Here is a 20,733-nt window from a genome sequence, read left to right as displayed (position 1 = left end):
GGAAAGTTGATATTAAAGCATAATCCACTTTTATTATGAAGTATTATCAGATCAGTTGTAATCAAGCCAGCACTTTGATGGTCAGTGTTCCCAGCTCATGCAGTTATTTTAAGTTGTCTTAGTTTGTGTGTGCTGTGCTCTCAGGTCATGGATATTAACAGTAGAATTAGCACACAGTAATTATTACACATAGCAAATCTGACCAACAGTAAAAATAAATAAATAAAATGATCCTTTAATTATGTCAGTGCCAGGAGTTGACAGTGCCTCGCTCTAGAGTTGTGTTTCTCAGCCAGGTCCCTTCTACTACATTTGTCCATATTCCTGGATAACAGAGGTACACAATCCAAAGTGGGATATACGTCGTCGTTCCTATTAGCTACCAGCATGGTTGTTCTGTGTGCAAATGTGCATAATGACCACTTTTTGGAGACAAATACATAAACAAACTCAGAGACAATAGTTCCAAACAGCTGGAAGAAACAAACTTCAGCTTCTCTTAACATTTTGTGCAGAAAACCCCCTGGCTCACATTAGTTATTAGTAAGTAGCAGTACTGTTTAATGTTCACGTTCCCATAATGTGCTGAGCCCTCTCCTCTCTACATAGACTTGTCAGCCACTACTGAACGTTACTAACTTTACATCTTCTTTTTCCAATATTTTATGTTTCGTCCTTTTAGCAGGTATCTGGCTGTGGAGCTACGTTTGTGTGCTACAGTCTCTGACCTTGTTTGTGTGTTCTCTCTCTCTTCCTTCGAGGCATGGAGTTTGCATGTTCTCCCTGTGCATGTGTGGGTTTTCTCTGGGTACTCCAGCTTCCTCACACAGTCTAAAAACACACTGAGGTTAATTGATTACTCAAACTGTCTGTAGGTGTGAATACAAGTGTGATTGTTTGTCTCTATATGTAGCTCTGTTATAGACTGTTGACCTGTCCAGGGTGTCCACCGCCTTCACCCTTAGTCAGGTGGGATAGGTGTCAGCCCCCCGCAACCCTAATGAGGATTAAGTGGTGTATAGAGGATGGATGGATGGATGTAGTTAGATTTGAATTCTCCTGTGAGTCAGTAATCATCAGTGTGCAACTGGGCATAACTTGGCAGCTCTTACTTGACTGCTGCACTTGTCCTTCTCAAACTACAGGCATTCAGTTTCATTCAACATATGAATCTGATTGTAACATTATAACAGAACTTCCTTAAATTACAGTATAAAATGACAACTGCAACTTCTTTTGTTATATTTTCCACGATACAAGAACACGACTAAGTGCTGTTTAGGATGGAGGCTGTTAGTTTAACTACACCTCAGTGCAACAAGAGGACAACTTTGATTTACACTGACTGGTGATACAACTATAAAACCAGCTGAGTAACACTGTGTACGGCCACCAAAACTGGTCAGACACATTAGGGAATGGACGGGAGGTTTGGAGGTCTTCTGTGGTCCCGTAGGTTGTAGGGCAGACCTTGAATACCCACACATGCTCAATCAGATTTGGTAACTGGAAGATTTAGAGGCTAGGTCAAAGTCTTATGTTCTTTTAAGGCATGCTGATGTCTGGGAGTGTGGTTGCCATTTCATTGTAATATGATAAAGGTTGTAAAGCTAAACTGTATAAAATGAATACAATATGGACACAGTGTGCACAAAGCCTCAAAGTAACTTGTCAGAGTTTTAGTAACTTAGCACAGGTTTAAAAATGAAGCTCAGTTACATGCAGGTTCAAAACAAGAGACATGTGAAATGGCTTTATTTATATAAAAACAGAACTATGCTTCAGATGCACAAAGGAGCTTTGACTACAGCGTCGGCAAAACAATTCCTCTGCTTTAAATGAGCAAATGAAAAACAATTAAGCACACTAACCAGGCTTAATCACATCGCTGCAGCTTCTACATGTTAAAGTGTTCCAGGCAGAGAAGAATTCAGTCTTCAAAATAATATACAGTATGTAAGTGGCCCTCTCAAAGTAAAAGAACCAGGGTGATATGACAGTTGTAATGCCACTGCTAGGAGTATCTTGGCTGTTTGCACTATTTTCTTTCTCTATCTTTTGCCAAGAAACTCAGCAGTCAAAAATTCCACAGTCAGTTTGGTCTTGAAAAGGACACAGTGGTTAAGCTCTATAGACTACATTTAGCAACAAAACAGTACAAAACACTTACACAGAATACTATCAAGGCAGCTAAGAACGGAAAAGACAGAGTACAGTATTCAAAGTCTACCATCAGCAGTTTGAAGATGTTCTCTTAAAGTGACGGCTATCGCGAACCCTCTGGATGGAAGTTTAGTTTGTTGAATTGTTCCAGGTGTCTTCAGGCCAGAGTGATATCTGACAACTCTTTGGCATCAACCACTCTGAAGACTCCCACCTTCTCCTTCTTCTTGCTCCCTTTCCCTTTGTCTAAAAAAATACAAAGAATGTTTTACTTCAGCTACGAAGTTAGCAGTAAAAAGACTACAGCAGATCAGTGGTCAGTACAGATAAATCAGTACAGATCACTGGATTGGTCACATTTATTTTATGGTGATTCCGTTGGACTAAAGCTTCAGACATTAAATGTGGATCTTTCTCTTTTGCCATGGTGTAAACTAAATGCCCCGTTTGACTAGATACATTTAGAGAGAAATGGGAAAAAATGAGCATTCCCATTGAAGATAAAAGAAAATGAGAGGAGACAAGAAAGGTACTGAATATTTTTTCCTTTCAGTGTAGCTTTGCACTTAAAAGAAAACAAAATGTCTTTTACTGTAACCTGTCTCTTTAAGGGCACACGATCCAAATGAATAAACAAACTAAACAAACATGATATTCTGAAGTCACATCCAGTGGTATCACACTTATTGAAGATTTGGGGCCAAACTAGAAAATACTTTATCTGGCAACATCCTTTCTTCTGAGCCCACTGGCTTCTCATCATGTGTTAAACACATATTGTTAGGAGTGAGATACACAACTGTCCACTGCAGTGGATACTGAGCCTCAAATGTAAAACATCACTGTGACACGTCCCCAGCTGTTTAATATTGAGACAATATTTTACTAAGACAATATTTTTTGTATTACAACTTCTCAGAAATGTTCTGATTAAACATGGAAATTAAATATTATGAGTTAAAAGCAAATTTGCATAAATTTCTAGAACAGCAATCTGAACATTGGATGAAATCACCTTTAAATGCCAGGTTTCATTATGCTGACATGTTGGAGTCAAAGCTTTTTACAGAGTAGATTTTGATTTGGTCTCTCCATAAATATGGACAATAGAGTCAACAGCCAGGAAAAAACGACCTATTTTTCCCACTAAATATTCTGTAAATCGGGCTGTCAATAATTTAATGGACTAGTCCCCTCATAGCAACCTTAAAAATATAGACAGAAAAAACAAACAAAAAGTTTGATACAGAAGTGGAAATGTCAAAGCCACTGGAAAAAGAAAAAAACCCTTTAACTAACTAAAAAAACCGCAATTACAAATAAAATTAATTAATAACATTCAAGCCTTTGGGGAGTCACTAAAAGGACATCAGAACACAATGTACTTCTGCAGTAAAACCAAAAGCATGATCAACTTTTGATAATTCAGACTCTGCTTTGAATGTAATAGTGGAGGAGTTTAAGTAACCAGGAAGACAGATGACCTGTGACACAAAGCAAGATTCGATTTCATCTCCTCACCCAGTAAGTCACTACGATCCAGCAGAATCTCCAGGTCCTGGTCACTGATCACCTTCCCCCTTGAAGCTTTCACCTCCCTGAGTTGGACAAAAGTTACAGTCAGATGTGACAATTGATCAACAGGTTAAAGATCCATTAATGTTATTCTTTCCATTCTCCAAACATTTTAACTTTGAGCAGAGAATCATTCCTTACTTCTCAGTGCTTCCAGCTTTAAGCAGCTCCCTCAGCTCATCCAGATCAATGCAGCTTTTGCTTTGGTTCAGCTCTGATTTCCCACCTTTGAACTTATCTATGGAGGAAAGCAACGGAAGATTTAGAACAATCACAAAACGTGGCATTTGGTAAATGTTTCCGAGCCCCTTTGGATCAGTGTTTGCAATTCAAAACAAGTTGTTAAGGTTAAGCCACTGCTGTGGGGAGTGGCAACCTTGTATTTCTCTTTATTCCATTAGGGTGAAACCACTCACTCTTGTGGATGACCATCTGCTCCAGTTTCCTCTTGGCGGAGGCCCTCTCCAGGATCTTCTGGTCAATGGTGTTGGCTGTGACCAGGCGGTACACCACCACTGGTTTGGTTTGCCCGATACGGTGGCAGCGGTCCTGAGCCTGCAGGTCTGCCTGAGGGTTCTGAGACGGCAAGGAAGCAACATTGAACACCAAGTTTACACTCACAATATACAGAAACATGCATTACTAATTATTTTGAATCTGCACCCACCCAGTCACTGTCAAAGATGATGACAGTGTCAGCAGCTGTCAGGTTGATCCCAAGTCCACCTGCTCTGGTGCTCAGCAGGAAGATGAACACCTCTGGATCTTTGGAAAATTTGGTCATCTGGAGGGACAGAAGAACCAGATCAAACCAGAACACAAACATTAAGAGCAGCAGTGTTGATGCCTGGCATTTACAGATCCAAATAAGAACCTCACAGTGTCACACCAAGTTAAGCATTTCTGCACCGGCTTCTCTGTTTAAAACTCACATTTTCATCTCTGTCGGCGTAAGACATGCTGCCATCCAGTCGACTGTACTGAAATTTCCGAGATAGCAGTAATCCATCAGAACATCCAAGATGGACGTCATCTGACTGAAGATCAGCACCTGGAACACAACGAACAACACACACATCAGAACTACATAAAAAACAAACATGGCAGAGGACACATCAGGACCAATACCAGACAGATATACAGACTGGAGCTTTCACAAGTACAGTTAAAACAAGGAAAGCACTCAGTGAGAACAGTACTCCGTCAATCCTGCTCAGCTGTTGTAGGATTTCCGACACATGAAATTTTTAAAAAAAATGTATGGCCCGCAGCAGTCGATTTGTAGTAGAATTGCAATCATGTGATCGTCAACAGGCAGCTGACGAAGTGTTCACAGGTTGTCATGGTTACAGCAACCCCATGCCGCTATCTCGCAATGACAAATCTCTAACAAATCTGTGGATCCAGACTATAAGCTGCCATCAACTGTCAAGATCTAATCACTTGGTCCTTGTGTCATTTCTGACCTTTCCCTGAAAATCTCATCCAAATCTGTTTGGCCCGTTTTTGAGTAATGTTGCGGACGGCACGGACAGACAGAGATTCGTCACATAACTCCAATGCGATCCTTGGTGGAGAAATTATGGGAAATTAGGAAGATCTGAAGATTATAATTTTCTTAAATGAATTTCCAAAACATAAATTAAAAAAAAAAAATGTCAGAAGTGTCCTCAGCTGTACTGAAAACATCCTGAATTGTGTATTTTTTGTACCATTACACCAACATAAATAACTGTACAACTGACTCATGAAACAGACAAACTGAGTCGATCTGTTCTAGATGAAGCTTATGCTTTTATAGATGGATTTTGATTAATACTAGAAATCAGCCTTTTCGCTTATCTGGAGTTTTAAGCTTTGTGTACCTGCAGGATCTAGTAGTGTGTGCCTGTGTTGTCCCCACACTTCACTACCACCGAGTAGAAAAGATACCATTAACTGAATCAAGGAATAAAAATCAGATTCAATGCAGAATCTGTGTCTTTGAGTTCACTGATACTTCAATGGAACTTATTTTCATGTCTCAATAATTAGGTTCTGAGCAGGTTTTCATCGTAGGTGTTCATGAAGCATAACATTTGTTTCCATGACGTCTGAAACTTTTAGAAAACAGCACTATGTGACATGAGGTCGTACTTTTGGCCACTGAGGTCCTGTTTTACCTTATGTCCCCTTTCCTTCAGTGCCGGCAGCAGCCTGTCCAGAATGAGAAACTTTCCAGAGCTCTGCACCAGCTGCTCATCAATCTGTAAGGAGCACAGGATGTAAAGAGCTCTGCTTTTCTACCAGCACTAAGAAGAAACATCATGCTGATCTGCTTAGCTCCTGCTTTTCAACAACTTCATTCTGTTCGAGTATAACTACAAATATTTTCATTTCTGCTTCAAATCACAAAAACTGGAACTATTCCAAAACAGTAACTGTAGTATCAGACAGTACAGGAAAATGGTGAGTTACCTTGAACTCCTGTGTGGTGGGATCAAGGGGGTACTCCACCAGGTAAGGGTGGTTACAGCATCTCTTTAGCAACATGAGAATGTTCTGCAGCTTCAGGTTGATCTGAGCATCCAGCGGGCTCTGGACATCCACGACTGGATGAGAGCTGAAGGACATGAGAGGGAATTAAATGTGAGCAGAGCTGTGACAGAGACTCACAGGGTCAGGAGAAGATCAAACAAGATCACAGGAAATGCTGCAGACTAAAAACTCCACCTACAACCTGGTTCAGAGGCTGTGTCCAAACTGACACGACATTTTCATTTCAAAAGGGCATTTAAAAAAAAAAGCTAGCTATGTAGTCAACTCTCATTCAGCAGTTGTGTGTGCATGGCCCACATTAAATAAGATAATAAATTAAAGGTAGATCATTCTCCAGTGTTGTTAAAAAGTAATTCACTGATATCTTCTATTTTTGCATATTTCTCACCCTTATATGTTCCAGATTCAAACTAATATTCACATTTATTTAATGTTAGACAGAGATAACTCACAAAACACAGTTTTCAAAAAATGATTTATTGAAAACCTAAATCACCCCTGTGTAAAAGTAACTGCCCCCTAAACCTGATAACAGATTGGTTTCTTGGCAGCAACAACTGCATTTAAATGTTTAGAGTTAGTTAAGGCCTGACAAGGTTAATGACACCAGTCTCAACAATCAGAAGGGGTTCTTTGCACAAACCACAGCTTTGGTTTACCCTTTAAAAAGGTTAAGAACCACAGAGTTAGATGAATTCACATTCTCCAATGCAATCAGGGAGACTGATTCCAAAACATGGCAAGGATTGTTAGCGACCTGCACTTTTAAGCGTAGCTGAGATGTGTGTAAGCAGCGCTGACCTTTGCTCCACCTCGTTGCGGACTCTCTCCAAATATTTCTCCAGGTCGTATGGCGTGTCTGCATCCATTTCACTGTAGTTCACCACCTTCTGACTACGACGCTTTGGTCTTCCACTTGATGTTAACAGCACAGGAGCCTCGGTCTAAAAGAATTAGGAGAACAGACCATTTTTAAACACTTGGCTGTCACTGGCACTTTCTAGATAGGGATTAATAAAGTATTTCTATTCGGCTTTAAACTGCCAAACCTTGAACATCTGTGGACCAAGCACATTAACAGTAAAATAGACTACTGAAAAACAGAGGAACAGTCTGGCTCCTGACATATTTTCTGGTGAGGCTGAAAACATTTAGAAGTACTCTTGCATATGCACGCTACACTGTGTTACCTTTTCCTGACCCAGCATCTTGGAGATGGTCTTGTTGACGACAGCGGTGTAAAAGGTCTCCTGTTTGGCAGTCAGAGGAGCATAAACTACAATCTCTTTCTTCGGAGGAATCTCCAGCGTGACGTCTGACTTCAGTCTTCTCAGCAGAAATGGAGTCAGAATCTGAAAAAGAAAACCTGGAATAAATACATGTCTTGCTGTATGCCCAGAAAGAAAATTAATCATACATCTATGGCAATTAAGTCCACAACAAAAGTGAGTTTACCCTGTGTAATATCACTTAAATGTCAAATGATTCAACACTGCATCACATTAAAGTAATCTGATTATTTTCTAAATTCTTATTTACTAAGTACAGGCCAGGTCTAAGTTCTGACTGTATTTTACTTCAAAAGCTCCTGTGTGGTCCTGACAGTGTGCTTTGGGTCAGTATCAGTCACTATTTTGGGTTTATCCACAGGCATTCATGATGCCTTCTATAAATGTGAAGTCCAAAAACATTTTACAAATAATGCACTCCCATATTCTCTCCCACCTCTGAGCTGTACTGTCTGGACTATGTATTCACTGATGTAGTCACAGCTAAGAGGACAAGACACATGCTGGACTTTAGATGAGCCAAAGAATTTTATCTTGGTCTCATGTGGACAAAAATGTGCTTTCAGTGTTCATCTGGCTTCTTTTTATTACTCCGTCAAGGAATGTGGTGGAGTTATGTGATGTCCTACTATTTCCATGTTGCTGAAGTCACACAAATTAGATTTTCAGTTCTTTTTTCTGTGGAACAATGGTGCTGACAAAGTCCAGAGGTCCAAAACTGAGAAGGTTCTGGTGTTCAAAAGCCTTTCAATTAATTTGTTCAGTCAGGCTAATAGGAAATCTAAGGTGTCCTACATTACACATGCATTCACTTTTATGGCACTAAGTGTCTATTTTCAGACATGAATTTTCAATGTAGTCTGAAAGAATTGTTTGAACACTTCATAAAGGAAACACTCTAAACTAGTAATCATACAATTATTGTGGACGGATGCAGTCTGGAATCATTTCTTGTTCAAATCACTGTGCACAGCAGCATATTCACTAATGTTCACTGAACTTAAGAAGCCTCGGTCCTGATAAAAAGGAATCAGAAAGGGTTTGAAATCATGAATGTCACTGACGCTGTAAGAATAATTAAGTATGTCAGAGTGCATCGTAATTGCACGGTGCATTTTAAGGACTGACCTGTGTGCAACATACTCAGGATGTTCTGCTCACGTTCAGCAACCACCACATTCTCAGCCTCACCAAGGGAGTTGATGTCAAACCATGACTCAAAGCTGTGCAGAGAACACATCAACAAGTGGTTAAAGGTGAGCTACTTAAAGGAAGCAGAAATGTCATATCTGACTGCAGGTTTCAGGCACTTTGGATGTTGAGTTTCTTTTTGGTCATTATCAACATCACACCATCAGGGGGCTGTCTGATCATCCTAAATGCACTGTGCAGCAGGACAACAAAACATTCCACAAACAGATGGACTGAACCCACAGTGACCTGATCTCACCATCATGGAGCCTATTTCAAAAAGTACTCACAGCAGGTGCTGTTAGGAGTATCTTTGGCTGATTATTTCATCCAGAAATGAATTAATATCATAGAAAATACTGCAAGTGAAGCATTTCACCAAATGAAACTGTTCTGACAGCCCAAATGTGGCTAAGCTGTTAGAGCACTAACTGCACATGTTTAAGTGTTCCTAGGCGACACACTGAACCCAAAGCTGCTCCGGATGGCAGGAAAGCACCTTATAATGGGAAACACTGTCAAGTGCTTTTAGTACCACTAAGGTACAGAGGCCCCATGTAAGTACAGACCATTCCACTGTATGAACTCCAGGCTATTTTCAAGGTAATTTGACAACCTTGACTTGTAAGTTGTTATCTTGGGCATCATAAGAGCTAAACATACATACTGTATCTTGTTTTGTTTTTTCAGAACAGTCTAGATCAGGGGTACCAAACTCATTATTAGTTCAGGGGCCACATTCAGCTCAATTTGATCTCAAGTGTGCTGGACCAGTAAAATCAGAGCATAATATCCTATAAATAACAATTCCAATTTTTCCCCTTTGTTTTAGTGCAACTGTGTTAGTTTGATGTAAATTTCAATTTTATTTTTTTTTCACACCAACATTCCAACTTTGCACAGACTAGTAACTGGCATTATAGCAAAAAGTAGCTCTCTGTAGTGAATACTTCATGAATGAGAGGAAGGGATGTGAATTTGGACGCAAAAGTGTGTTGATCCGTTATCAGTAACACCAGAAATCACCTCTTGAGATCATCAAAGACCTCTGGCAGGAGAAAGTTGAGAAGGGACCAGAGCTCAGCCAGGTTGTTCTGCAGCGGTGTTCCTGTCAGCAGCAGCTTGTTGTCAGTGGGCAGTATCTTCAGCTCCCGAACCAGCCGGCAGTTGAGGTTTTTGATCCTGTGGCCTTCATCCACTATTAGGTACTTCCATTGGAAGTGCTAGGGCAGAAAACAAAAACATATTCTGGCTTCTTATACAATGCCCTTGAGAACAGCCAAATAGGAAGAAAACAATTAATAATTTAAATATCAATTAATCTATTATTTCATAAATACAGCCATGTAGTCGTGATTATAAAATGTGGAAAAACAATGAAATGTATGCTAAAGGTCTCAAAGTCCAACATGTGGAATTTAAATTGCTTGTTTTATTTGAGCCACATTCCAAAACCAAAAATCATTCAGTCCATAAACAGATCAGCTCATTGTTAACTGTGACAAGCTTAAGTCTGGCTTGGTCAGATGATCCTGTAGTAGATGATGGTTCGGCTGCACTTTATTTTCTGTTTGTTTTTGGGCCATGTTTGTATTTCTTTAAACCAATCTCAGCCGTCTTGGGCAAAATTATATGAAGGATGCAGCCTCTGTTAACTCAAAATAATGACAGGTGGAAATGTTTTGGTGAATCACTTGGATGCTTGTTTTCCGTAACATGCAGATGGTAGAAAAGAAGACTATGCAGCCTCTGTTTGAACCGATCACTTTTGTCTTATCTTTTGACATGAATAAGCTCCAATAATAACCATTTTGTTGTATAGTAAATGATAAAAAGGGATCTACCTGGAGGAATTTTCTGTCAATCATGGAGATCTCAAAGGAGGTGATGACCACAGGACACATGCTGAGGGGTCCCTGAGGCCTGCGGACCTGCTTCAGCAGCTTAGCCCTCTCTGGTTTAGAACCATGGTAGAGCAGCACAGACACCTGGGACAAACTCAGTGTTAGTGAACCAGTGGTAGAACAGAACACTGCTGCTTGACGATAGTACAGTCTTCATTTATATCTCAGAAGTCTTATTCCAAAGTGGTGTGAGAATATTTCACTTCATAAAATCTGCAGAAAAGCTTAGCTGAAAATTTGCCTGAAGTGACTTGAAGACAACAAAGTCATTCAGAGCTCCACACACTTTATGAAACAAGGATAATCTCAGCCATACTTCTCTTACCTCAGGGGTAAAGCGCTTGAACTCGTTGACCCAGTTGGGCAGAGTGGACAGAGGGCCACCACCAGGAAGGGGCCCATCACTTTTTTTTCTATCATCATGGCGATGTGAGCATGCACTGGATGGTCTTTCCCAGTCCCATCTCATCAGCCAGGATCCCGTTGATGCCATTCTCCCACAACATCTGGCAGCAGAGAGGGGACAATATCGGCTGCATGTTTACACTCAGCAGCAACATAAACACTCAAAACCATCAGGGACATCAGGGGATTGCCGTATCCTGTGTGAAAGGCTCTTAAGTTGACAACTAACAAAAATCTCCACTCGTGACTAAAACGGTTTCCATGGACTTTAAAGTTCAGAAAGACTTCATTAATTCTGTTAAAGTCCTGACAGATGTTAAATAAGTCACTGCTGATACTCACCCTCAACCACTCGATGCTTCTATCTGGTACCACCTCATAACTCCTCCAGTGAAGAGCTGTGGCTGCTGGGTGGGGACTGGCTGTCCGTTCACCTTCCTGTGAGGGTGCAGGAGATGCTTGGCGTTGTCTCGCACCGTCTCCGACAACCGGTTCTTGATATCTTGGTTGGAATCGCTCATCTTTTCGATATCCTCAGCTTCTAGTTTCTTCTGGGCCGATCCCGCATCCTAACATGAGATGAGTGATTATGTCACACCGGCATATGACTGGAAATAAGCTGTTTAATCCAGTTTGCACCCATTTCAAACAGAACTTAATTCTGTAGAGGAGGTGATTTAACATTAACTCAACTGGTTAGCGATTTTAGTCCAGTCTAGAGGGAGTCAAACTGTTTTCAGTAGTAATTACAGTACAACGGAGCCTCTGGTTTTAGCAAACTCACTGCTTCTTCTGTTATTTAAATCCAATCTGAAGTCTTGTTTTTCAAAGCAACCTCATTTTTTTCTCCTGCATATTATCAACCATAGTGTAAAATCCAAGATTTTGTGTGAACATGGAGGAAGCAGAAATGTTTTTCCGGTGTCACAGAAACATGTTAGGATACAAGGCAGGGGTGGGAATCAATTTCAAAACAGAAAAAAACATTCTGTCAAACTGAGCCCATAAAAGCAGCTGAATTAGTGATCAGCAGCTCTTGTTTGTAACGTGCCAATTGAGGAGCATCTTCTTTTTTCTGTGGTTTCAGAGTAAATTAATGGACATTTAGTCTGCTTTTTGTTCTGCTTTGTCCGGGTGAATGCCCATACTAGTTACAAAGCTGATCCTGTTATTTGTAGAGTTTAAAATCCAGTCTGAAATGAGCCAAAGTATATATTTTCATCTCATCCTCCCCTCATAATATCAGTCCTGAATGAGGCTGTACAGTCTACAACCACCTCAATTCACACTCCTGGATTATTGACATATTGACACGCATGCCTTCACATCTATCCAGTCGGCTTGGGCAGTACAAAAGCATTGCGGTATAACTGAATATATAGAGTCCTGAGAGTATGACTATCAGTACGGTTAAAAACATGTCATTTGTGTTGGAACTATAAAGTCAAAATGTCTGTAGATTCTCAGTCATCCAGGTCATGGTAATCATAGAAGCTTCAGTAGAAATCAACTGGACTTCTCTTTTTGGTTTTTGAAAACGTTTCACATTCATTGAAAAGGTTTCTTCAGTGCTAACTGACTAGTGATTCCCCATTAGCCAGTTAGAAGTGAAGAAGCCTCTTGGACGAGAGACGAAACATCTTCAAGAATCTGTAAAAGAAGTCCAGTTGATTTCTACTGAAGCTCTACGTTATGAAGTCACAGTGCTGGAGAACCAAAGAATTGCCATGTGGGGTGTCGTTCAGATGAGTGCTCCTCATACTGGCTTGCTGTTTGTGTTCTGTAACACCGTCACACTTTCACAGCAGTGTGTTTCACATGACATCAGGTGGCCTTTGTCACTGGGGCCATTCAAAGTGTGTTCAGACCAGCTCACTGTAAACTCAAATTGTATGCAAACTTATTAGCACACAGTGTGACGTTGTTTTGGGCACTGTTTTGAGTAACTATCCTCTGTCCCACAATCTACTTTATCACCATGGTTACGTCAAAGCACGAAACTCACAAAATTTGAGTATTCATTGGACAATTTAACAATCGCTGGCTAATGGTAACAAGCAGTCCACATACACGGTCAAAAAAGAAAAGAACCTTTACCGCTTCGTCCACTTTTGTTTTCTTAGCTTGTGACATGATTTCCTAGAAGACAAAATCAAACCGGACCAAAGTCAACAGACGAGTAAATGACAATTTCCAAAAAACAGACTAAAACTGAAATGAGGCTCACCTCTTTTGACATGACATCTGCTATTTTGTAGTCTTCATCCCTCTTCCGCTTTTTTTTCTCTGGATAATCACAAACACCATAAGCATAGCATGATCACTTCATCTACGAGTTTGTAAATATCAGTATTTACATTTACTAAGACTTTTCATGCTGTATTTAGTAAAATATCTGCTCACCTTTCTCAGGCTCTGCATTTTTAGTGGTTTGAGCCTAAAACACAAATACACTTTGTGAATATAGTTAAACAAAGTACTTTCATGCTAAGTGATGTTTTTCCAACATTCCTCACCTTCTTTTGAAGTTTCTCCTTCTTGAGTTTTTCCTGAAATCGTGGACAGAAAAGCAGAATGTTAGTAATCATTCAGTGTGTAGCAGCAGGTACAGTAAGAGCCTGTAGAACACACACACTACCTCATTCTGTTGCTGCTCCATTTTAGCAGCAGGAATTTAGAGTAGATGTTGCTCTTCTGAAGCAAATGCTGCAGTCTCTTGAACCGCATGTCATGGGAGTCCCTCTCCCCGACTCCGGCTTGGGGTGAGCATTGAAAATAGTCAAACAATGACAGAGATCGCATTTCCAGAGAGGGCTGGATTCATTTAAGATGTATTACTAGTGCCACTTCATGATTTTTAAATCCATACCAATGTGAGGATATGGTTTTCTTTAACTGACATGCCTTCCGTATTAACAAATCTAGCCATGGTGTCAAGTGTTAAATTTGTGAGCACAAGCAGCGTGAAGAAATGTAATAAACTACTAACCTATACAGTCAGATATTTTATTAATCAAACACAAAGTTACACAGGATACTATCTAATCACACATTACAATCAGGGGTGTCAAACTCATCTTAGTTCAGGGGCCACATACAGCCCAATGAGCAGTAAAATCACAGCATTATAACCTAGAATAATAACTACAACTCCAAATGTTTCCTTTGTTTTAGTGCAAAAATTGCATTCTGAAAAAGTTCACATTTAAGTAACTGTCTTTACAAACATTACGAACAACCTGAATTTCTTAAGAAAATTAGGTTTAATTTGAGAAATATTATGCTTCAGTTTATCATTCATGCATTGCAACTTACAGATCACAGTTTAACTACAAAAGACACAAAACACTTTATGATCAAAACAACTTGTCTAGGTGTAGAATTAAGTAAAATATACAGTTTTAACAAATGTACAATTTGCAGTTAAGTCTTCTCTTCATTTTTACACTTTGCAAAGCCATTCTGTGACTGGATTGGACCGCCTTGGGCAGCCACGGCCTTATGCTTGACCTCCCTGTCTTAGATGAAAGCGTTGGACTCGTACAGTTTTGATACTTTGTACTAAGACTATTCACTACCCAGGCCAGCTTAACACAGCTTCATGAATACATTGTGGGTGACAGACAGGCACACATCTGAGCAATGAAGAAGCCACATACCTTTTCCATCATCTCCTTCTCTTTCCTCTCCCCTTCCTCATTAGCTTCTTCTCTTCTTCCTCCATTTCCTAGTGATGACCCTTCAGACATCACATTCTCAGATTTTACACTCACATCTTTAAAGAAACAACAATGACAGTCACACTGACGGGTTACAGTCTGAATAAGTTTCCCACACAACCTCAGTATCTTTTCATCTCTGCTCTTTCAGACATGTGATTGTATGTGCTGTGTCATCAATCGATTAAAGTAATGGCATTCTGTGATTCAGATGTAGTCACTTTTACGTTAATGTTTCTCAGTTTTTTCAGACACAACCACCCACAGTGCCGGAGTGTTCATTTAATATGTAAAGATAGTCTCAACACTCCTTTACAAGAGCAAAAATAAAAACATCCCATCAGCTGTGATGAGATCAGGACTCAACCAGAGGACAGCTGCGACGGAACAAATGATTAAACTGCAGCTGATAAACTATTAATCTTGTGTTTGAAAAGTACAGTAGTGGGCTGCTGTTAAAACCCTAACCAATCCTATCTCCAGAGATAATACACTGATCAGCTACAGCATTATGACCACTGACAGGTGACATGAATACCACTGATCAAATTGGTACTACGTGGTGTTCTGCTGGGAAAATCTTTGATTTTGGTTGATGAGACTTAGACACCCAAATAAACATTGTCCCAGAACAAGCTCACTCCTTCATATCACTGGCCTACCCTTGCAGTAAAATGCACCCCCACCACATCACAAAAAACATCAAACAATCAGAATATCTTGGGGAACATGACAAACCGCCCAAGATGTTGATTTGACTCCAAACTTCTGAGATCCTTTTCTGATCAAGCATCAACAGGATGTAACATCTGGTGCCAGACCCATAGGACCCCTGAGAGATCCTCTGGTCCAGGCCCAGTGGTTCAGAGCATTTTAACCACATAGGGGGACCAACACAATATTATCCAGTGGTCATGATGTTACGCCTGATTGGTATATAGAATTATTACCAATTATTGGAAGCTACTGTTGTTGCTCCATGTGTAAATGTGCACAACTCTGGATCCTAAAGCTACAGGTATTTTAAGTCAGCTGGAAGCAACATACACAACGTAAATTCTGTGTGTGAGAGCTCATCTTCATAACGTGAAGAAAAGTACACAGTTATGTCTTGTCGTTGGATCGTAACCTGGAATGATGGGTGTCCTTGTAGGTGATAATTTAGAATTATGTGTATTTAAGTCTCTCACACTCCAGAGATGCACATATAGATATGCTGTCTGATGATGCAGGTATTAAACAAATTCAGAAGAATTCCTTTTATTAGTTTCTGCCCTCTTCAACTCTTGTTGAGAAATTAAATAAAGATTCTTACTAATCAATTATGAGTATCAATAATGTAAGTGATTGGTGTCAGTTTTTATTTGCAGGACAGTTCCTATTTTTATGGACCTGCCAAGTGAGAGGGGTGATTGTAATTTTTGGCACACAAACTGTGTCTTACGCACAGATAAGGGGAAAAAAAAGCCTCTCTAAAGCGCAACCTGCAGTACAGCTGCTTGTGCTTGTTGATCTGTTAATGTGACAGTTCAGACTTCTGCTGTGGCAAAAGTGAAACAAAAATGTTACCAAGTTCAAACTATTAACATTGTTTACTGAGTAATGTCGTACCAAGTCACTAACTTGTTAATATCACAAGTTACCGTTTCTTTTTACATTGATTCTGCTTCAAATGTGTAGGATAGGAATCTTGTACTTTTGCCACAAGCCATATTGGTCATGCCTCATTTTCACCAGGCTGCCAGAATAAATGGCACCGCTGTCTTCCAGGAAGGACCGAGAAAAACTTATCGAAAAGAGACACAATATAAGACCTTTAACTGACCATTGGCTACAGTCTCCATGGTTGTTCCCAGTGGCTCCTCAGATTCATCAGGTTTGGGGCAGTGAGGGGACACACTTCGGTTGTCTTCTTTCACGCTGTCGGCAACAGAAAAAACACAAAGAAAAATCAACGGTGTGGACAACCTCCACTCATTTTTTGTGGAGTTCTCCAAAACTAGAATGAAGGCATCCACAGTGCTTGGTGTTTTTATTGTGATAAAGAGGTTTCTTTCCAGGGCTCCAGACTATGCAACCGTTTTTTGAGAGTGTTTAAGTCAAAATTTCGAGTGAAGATGATCATTTAGCTGAGGTCATTTTCTTGCAATATCTTTGTAATGAAAAGTTTTTCATGTGGAGCTATTCTTCAAAAAAACATATTTATGATATCATTCCATTTAAATTTCAATTTAACGTCTATAATTTTAAAGAAATTGTAATATTTGGATTACTACCCCACTCTATTTATCATTGATAATCATGCAAAAGCTGCTGAAGTGCACAAACTTGGAGGGACAGAGAGCTGCAACAGACAGAGAAAAAGAAAACGGATGTTGACATTCTTCTATTGCTGTTCTGAGTAGTGTTCTTCTTTTTCAGTCATCAAAATGTTCAAAATCTGCTCACATTCGCATAAAGTGAAAATTAAACATATTTCAAACATGAAATCACTTTTGTGTGGCTAAAAATATAACACAAACAATAATACAAATTATTATTCTTAACCAAAATGACCACAATGACATAAAACACTTTGATTCTTACACAGGTCTTTTTTGACCCACGTATATGGAAGAGTGTAGGGTCCAATTAAACGTACATCTAAAGGGTTAACCAGTACAAGCAGCCATAGTGGTAGAAAGACGAACTTTTATTCTTCCGTGTCTGTGTCAGTCTGTTCCTGTCTGATGCTTAAAACAAGATATTTAGCTGTTATGCCTTCCTCTAACAGAACTGAGGAAAGAGGAGGCAAGTTAGAATGGCTAGCTCAGCAGTAGGATTGCAAAGTTAAATCATTATTAATCACAATCATGATTTTAGCTTCTAATCACTACACGAAAACGACCGTCTTTTTTGTGTTTATATGCGCTTCTTCTGTTCATATAACAGCACATGTGGATGAGATCATTCAGTCTAATTTGAAAAAAACTGAGATTAGAACAGTTTATCAAACTATTTTCCTCATACAACTATCCGAGCACACCGCGGCCACATTATCAGCACCTACCATTACCTGCACAGTGAGGCGTTCAGGGAGCATCAGTAAATGTTTTTCTGTCGATTAGCAAATGTTCAGCTAGTGAGGGGTTTCTCCTGTGACCAGGTGGGAGGTGCGACCCACTGACTGTGCAGCTAGAGAAAAGTTAGTCTTGAGAACTGACCTGAGGGCATTTGGGAAATATTGTACAGTTTTTTTGTTTTGTTGCAATTTTTGTAAAGTAAATAGTAAAAGAAATTCTATTTCTGGGGATTTTTCCAGAACTTTCCTGGAATTTTCCTGCAATTGTCCTTCTTTTTTCACCGTTTCCAACAAATCTCTGGTTACACACACCCCACAGGTGATAAACTGCAACCACCTGGCAGAATCGACCGGAACCTGCATGTGAGGCGTTTAGGGAACATCGGTACAATGTAGGATTTACCGATAAAGCAGATGTTCAGTGTTAGCATGTGCCCAACTCATGAATGACAACACAAGACGACTGGTGACAAAATGCATATTTTCAGATTAAAAACCTTTACACATTAAGTCAACAATACAACATAACTTGGTTATGCAAAAACATCTGCTTTCAGCATGCATGGTGGATTAATAGCAGTGGCAATGATGAAACTGAATAAGGAGGTTGGGCGAAGAAATTATTTGCTGGTGTGACCAGCCATAAAAGTTGGCAGCACCATTTCTACCAGGAGAAAAGTTAGTCAGGAGTCCTGCTTTCAATGATTCCATCCCAGAAAAGTATGAGTTATAGGAGTCATTGGAAATTCAAGACTGCCACAGTATGGATGCTCTTTGTAAGTAGGTAGTTGGTAAACTTTTCTTCGAAACATAAACAGCTAAACTAACAAGTACGTCGTTTAGTGTGACGTAAAATATAAACAACAAACATTTCACTTACCAACTCATGGTTGAAAACACCGAAGCTGATACGAGGGGACTTCAAGGTTTTTCAATAACGTTTAGGAAAAAAAGTCTTTGCACAACACAGAGGCAGTTACACAGGAGGCTATCTAACAGTGCTGTAGCTAATTTTGCTGGCTAAACACTAACTGGCTAGTGGTTATGAGAAAGTTCACCCGTATGCAGGAGTGCAGATATAGCACTATATTGCAAAACTGTATCTAAAACTGTGCAAACATGTAAAATTAGCCTCGTTTAAACTACACGTAACTACTCTGCAGAGGACACAGCATGCGTCTCCGTCAGACTGTGGTTCCAGCGACAAACTTCACGAGTACGTCCGGTCAGCACCCTTCAAAATAAAAGCAAGTCTGCTATCATTACGTCGACAAGTCCCTGGAGGGGTCTCCATAATCTTTTATTATGAAAGTAAAAATAACGTCGCTGCCGCCAATTTGTATACACACTCTACGACTTGACGCAGCTGAGGGGCGGGGCTACTTTATTTCGCGCCAGTTAGGACGAACCCAATGCTTGTAATAGGGAGACGTGTGATTTATAACAGTATATATTGCATTATTTTGGACGTTAATACCACCGTGGGAATACACACAGCATGTAAAATGCTTAAACAGTTAAGTGAAAAATTATTTCATCGCTTACACACCATTTCACTACCCCCCCCCAAAAAACAGTTAAACAACTAAAGTACCCCTCCAGATGGAAATGTGTGCCGCACCTTATCTAAGATGAGATTTCCCGCGAACATACCGGAAACGGATAAGCCATAGGCCTTTTTTTTTTTTTTTTTTAAAGTGGGTGTCTGCCACTCTTCTTCCGTACAAAATGAAACAATTTGTGTAACTGCTTCAGTCAACAATGAGAAATATAAAATGTATGACGGTAAAAAAATAAATAATAATAATGCAAGACCGGTTGAACGTAATATATTTATCTCGACCGATCAATGCAGCCGTATATTCTAAAGGACAGCTGCACATTACAACTGTTAAACTTTAAACTTCTATTTAAATACGATATTATATTGAAGTGCATTTGGATCTGACACTGTCTCATAATGCAAGATATCATCTTAATTTTCTGGCAAATCAAAGTGAAATTAATGCTTTTCATTGAATAATCTCAGTAATAAATACCACAAGAATGATCAGTTGTCGAAAATCCGTTTTATCAGCTGCAGTATCAGCAGAGTATATGGGTTTAACAGCCAATCAGGACCAAACATTAAAACATATTTATGCGATTTCTGCCTCACCAGCTGTAGCGGTCGCAGAGGATATGCTTCTTTGCAGAGATTTTGATGTTATTACAGAGAAAAATTTTGTTTTGAAATGTATGTGAATTCTCTGGCGTATTACTGACATCTAGTAGTCAAAATATATATTGCGCTCAGTGAACAGCATGCGGTGTTACATGAGCAATTACAGGAAATTGTATGCTGCCAGGAGCTACTGACTCTATCCACACACTGTGAAGCAGTTGTCTTCATTGAAAAAAAATATTTCAAAAATAAGTACATTTCCCCAAACATTTGGACGGTAGTGTATCTGATGTTTAATTCATGTAGCTTAATAATTTTATGGCTGAATGTTGATTACCTCCACCAAGGAGGTTATGTGACACCCGGCGTTTGTGTGTCCGTCTGTCTGTCTGTTAGCAAGATAACTCAAAAACGCCTGGTCAGATTCAGATTTAATTTTCAGGGGATGTAGACTATGGTAAGAGGAAGACCTGATTTAATTTTGGTGGCAATCCAGAAAGGATCCTGGATTCTGGATCACTTTGAATTTTCTAGTATGTGGTTTAGTATGTGGTCCAAAATATGACAAAAAAAACATAGGTTAGTATGTCATCCAACAAATTGGAACAAGGTGTCCAGATAGCTCAACTGGTTAAGAAGGTGATTCATAAACAGAACTGTGTTAGAGACGCAGGTTTGATTCCAGCTCATGATCCTTTACTGCATGGGTTTCCTGTTTTCCTCT

At 39.7% G+C, this 20,733-nt stretch overlaps 1 protein-coding gene across 1 annotated transcript; it reads right to left on the bottom strand.

Moving 5' to 3' along the window:
* Positions 1 to 1,729: 1,729 nt before the first annotated feature.
* hells (helicase, lymphoid specific) lies at positions 1,730 to 19,048 on the bottom strand. The gene is given in 30 exon segments (XM_051959730.1): positions 1,730 to 2,409; positions 3,685 to 3,761; positions 3,880 to 3,976; positions 4,155 to 4,314; positions 4,406 to 4,522; positions 4,671 to 4,732; positions 4,735 to 4,789; positions 5,901 to 5,984; positions 6,196 to 6,340; positions 7,078 to 7,220; positions 7,467 to 7,642; positions 8,694 to 8,788; positions 9,783 to 9,979; positions 10,601 to 10,744; positions 10,986 to 11,041; positions 11,044 to 11,097; positions 11,100 to 11,166; positions 11,408 to 11,424; positions 11,427 to 11,634; positions 13,163 to 13,204; positions 13,293 to 13,351; positions 13,469 to 13,502; positions 13,582 to 13,614; positions 13,704 to 13,729; positions 13,732 to 13,821; positions 14,721 to 14,765; positions 14,768 to 14,792; positions 14,794 to 14,840; positions 16,610 to 16,704; positions 18,726 to 19,048. Coding segments are annotated over 30 exon segments (2,547 nt in total). The 5' UTR covers positions 18,734 to 19,048; the 3' UTR covers positions 1,730 to 2,320.
* Between the last annotated feature and the right edge of the window lie 1,685 nt (positions 19,049 to 20,733).

Source organism: Acanthochromis polyacanthus, chromosome 15 (assembly GCF_021347895.1).
Source record: "Acanthochromis polyacanthus isolate Apoly-LR-REF ecotype Palm Island chromosome 15, KAUST_Apoly_ChrSc, whole genome shotgun sequence".
Lineage (NCBI taxonomy): Eukaryota > Metazoa > Chordata > Actinopteri > Pomacentridae > Acanthochromis > Acanthochromis polyacanthus.
This window is presented reverse-complemented; position numbering and strand designations above follow the sequence as displayed.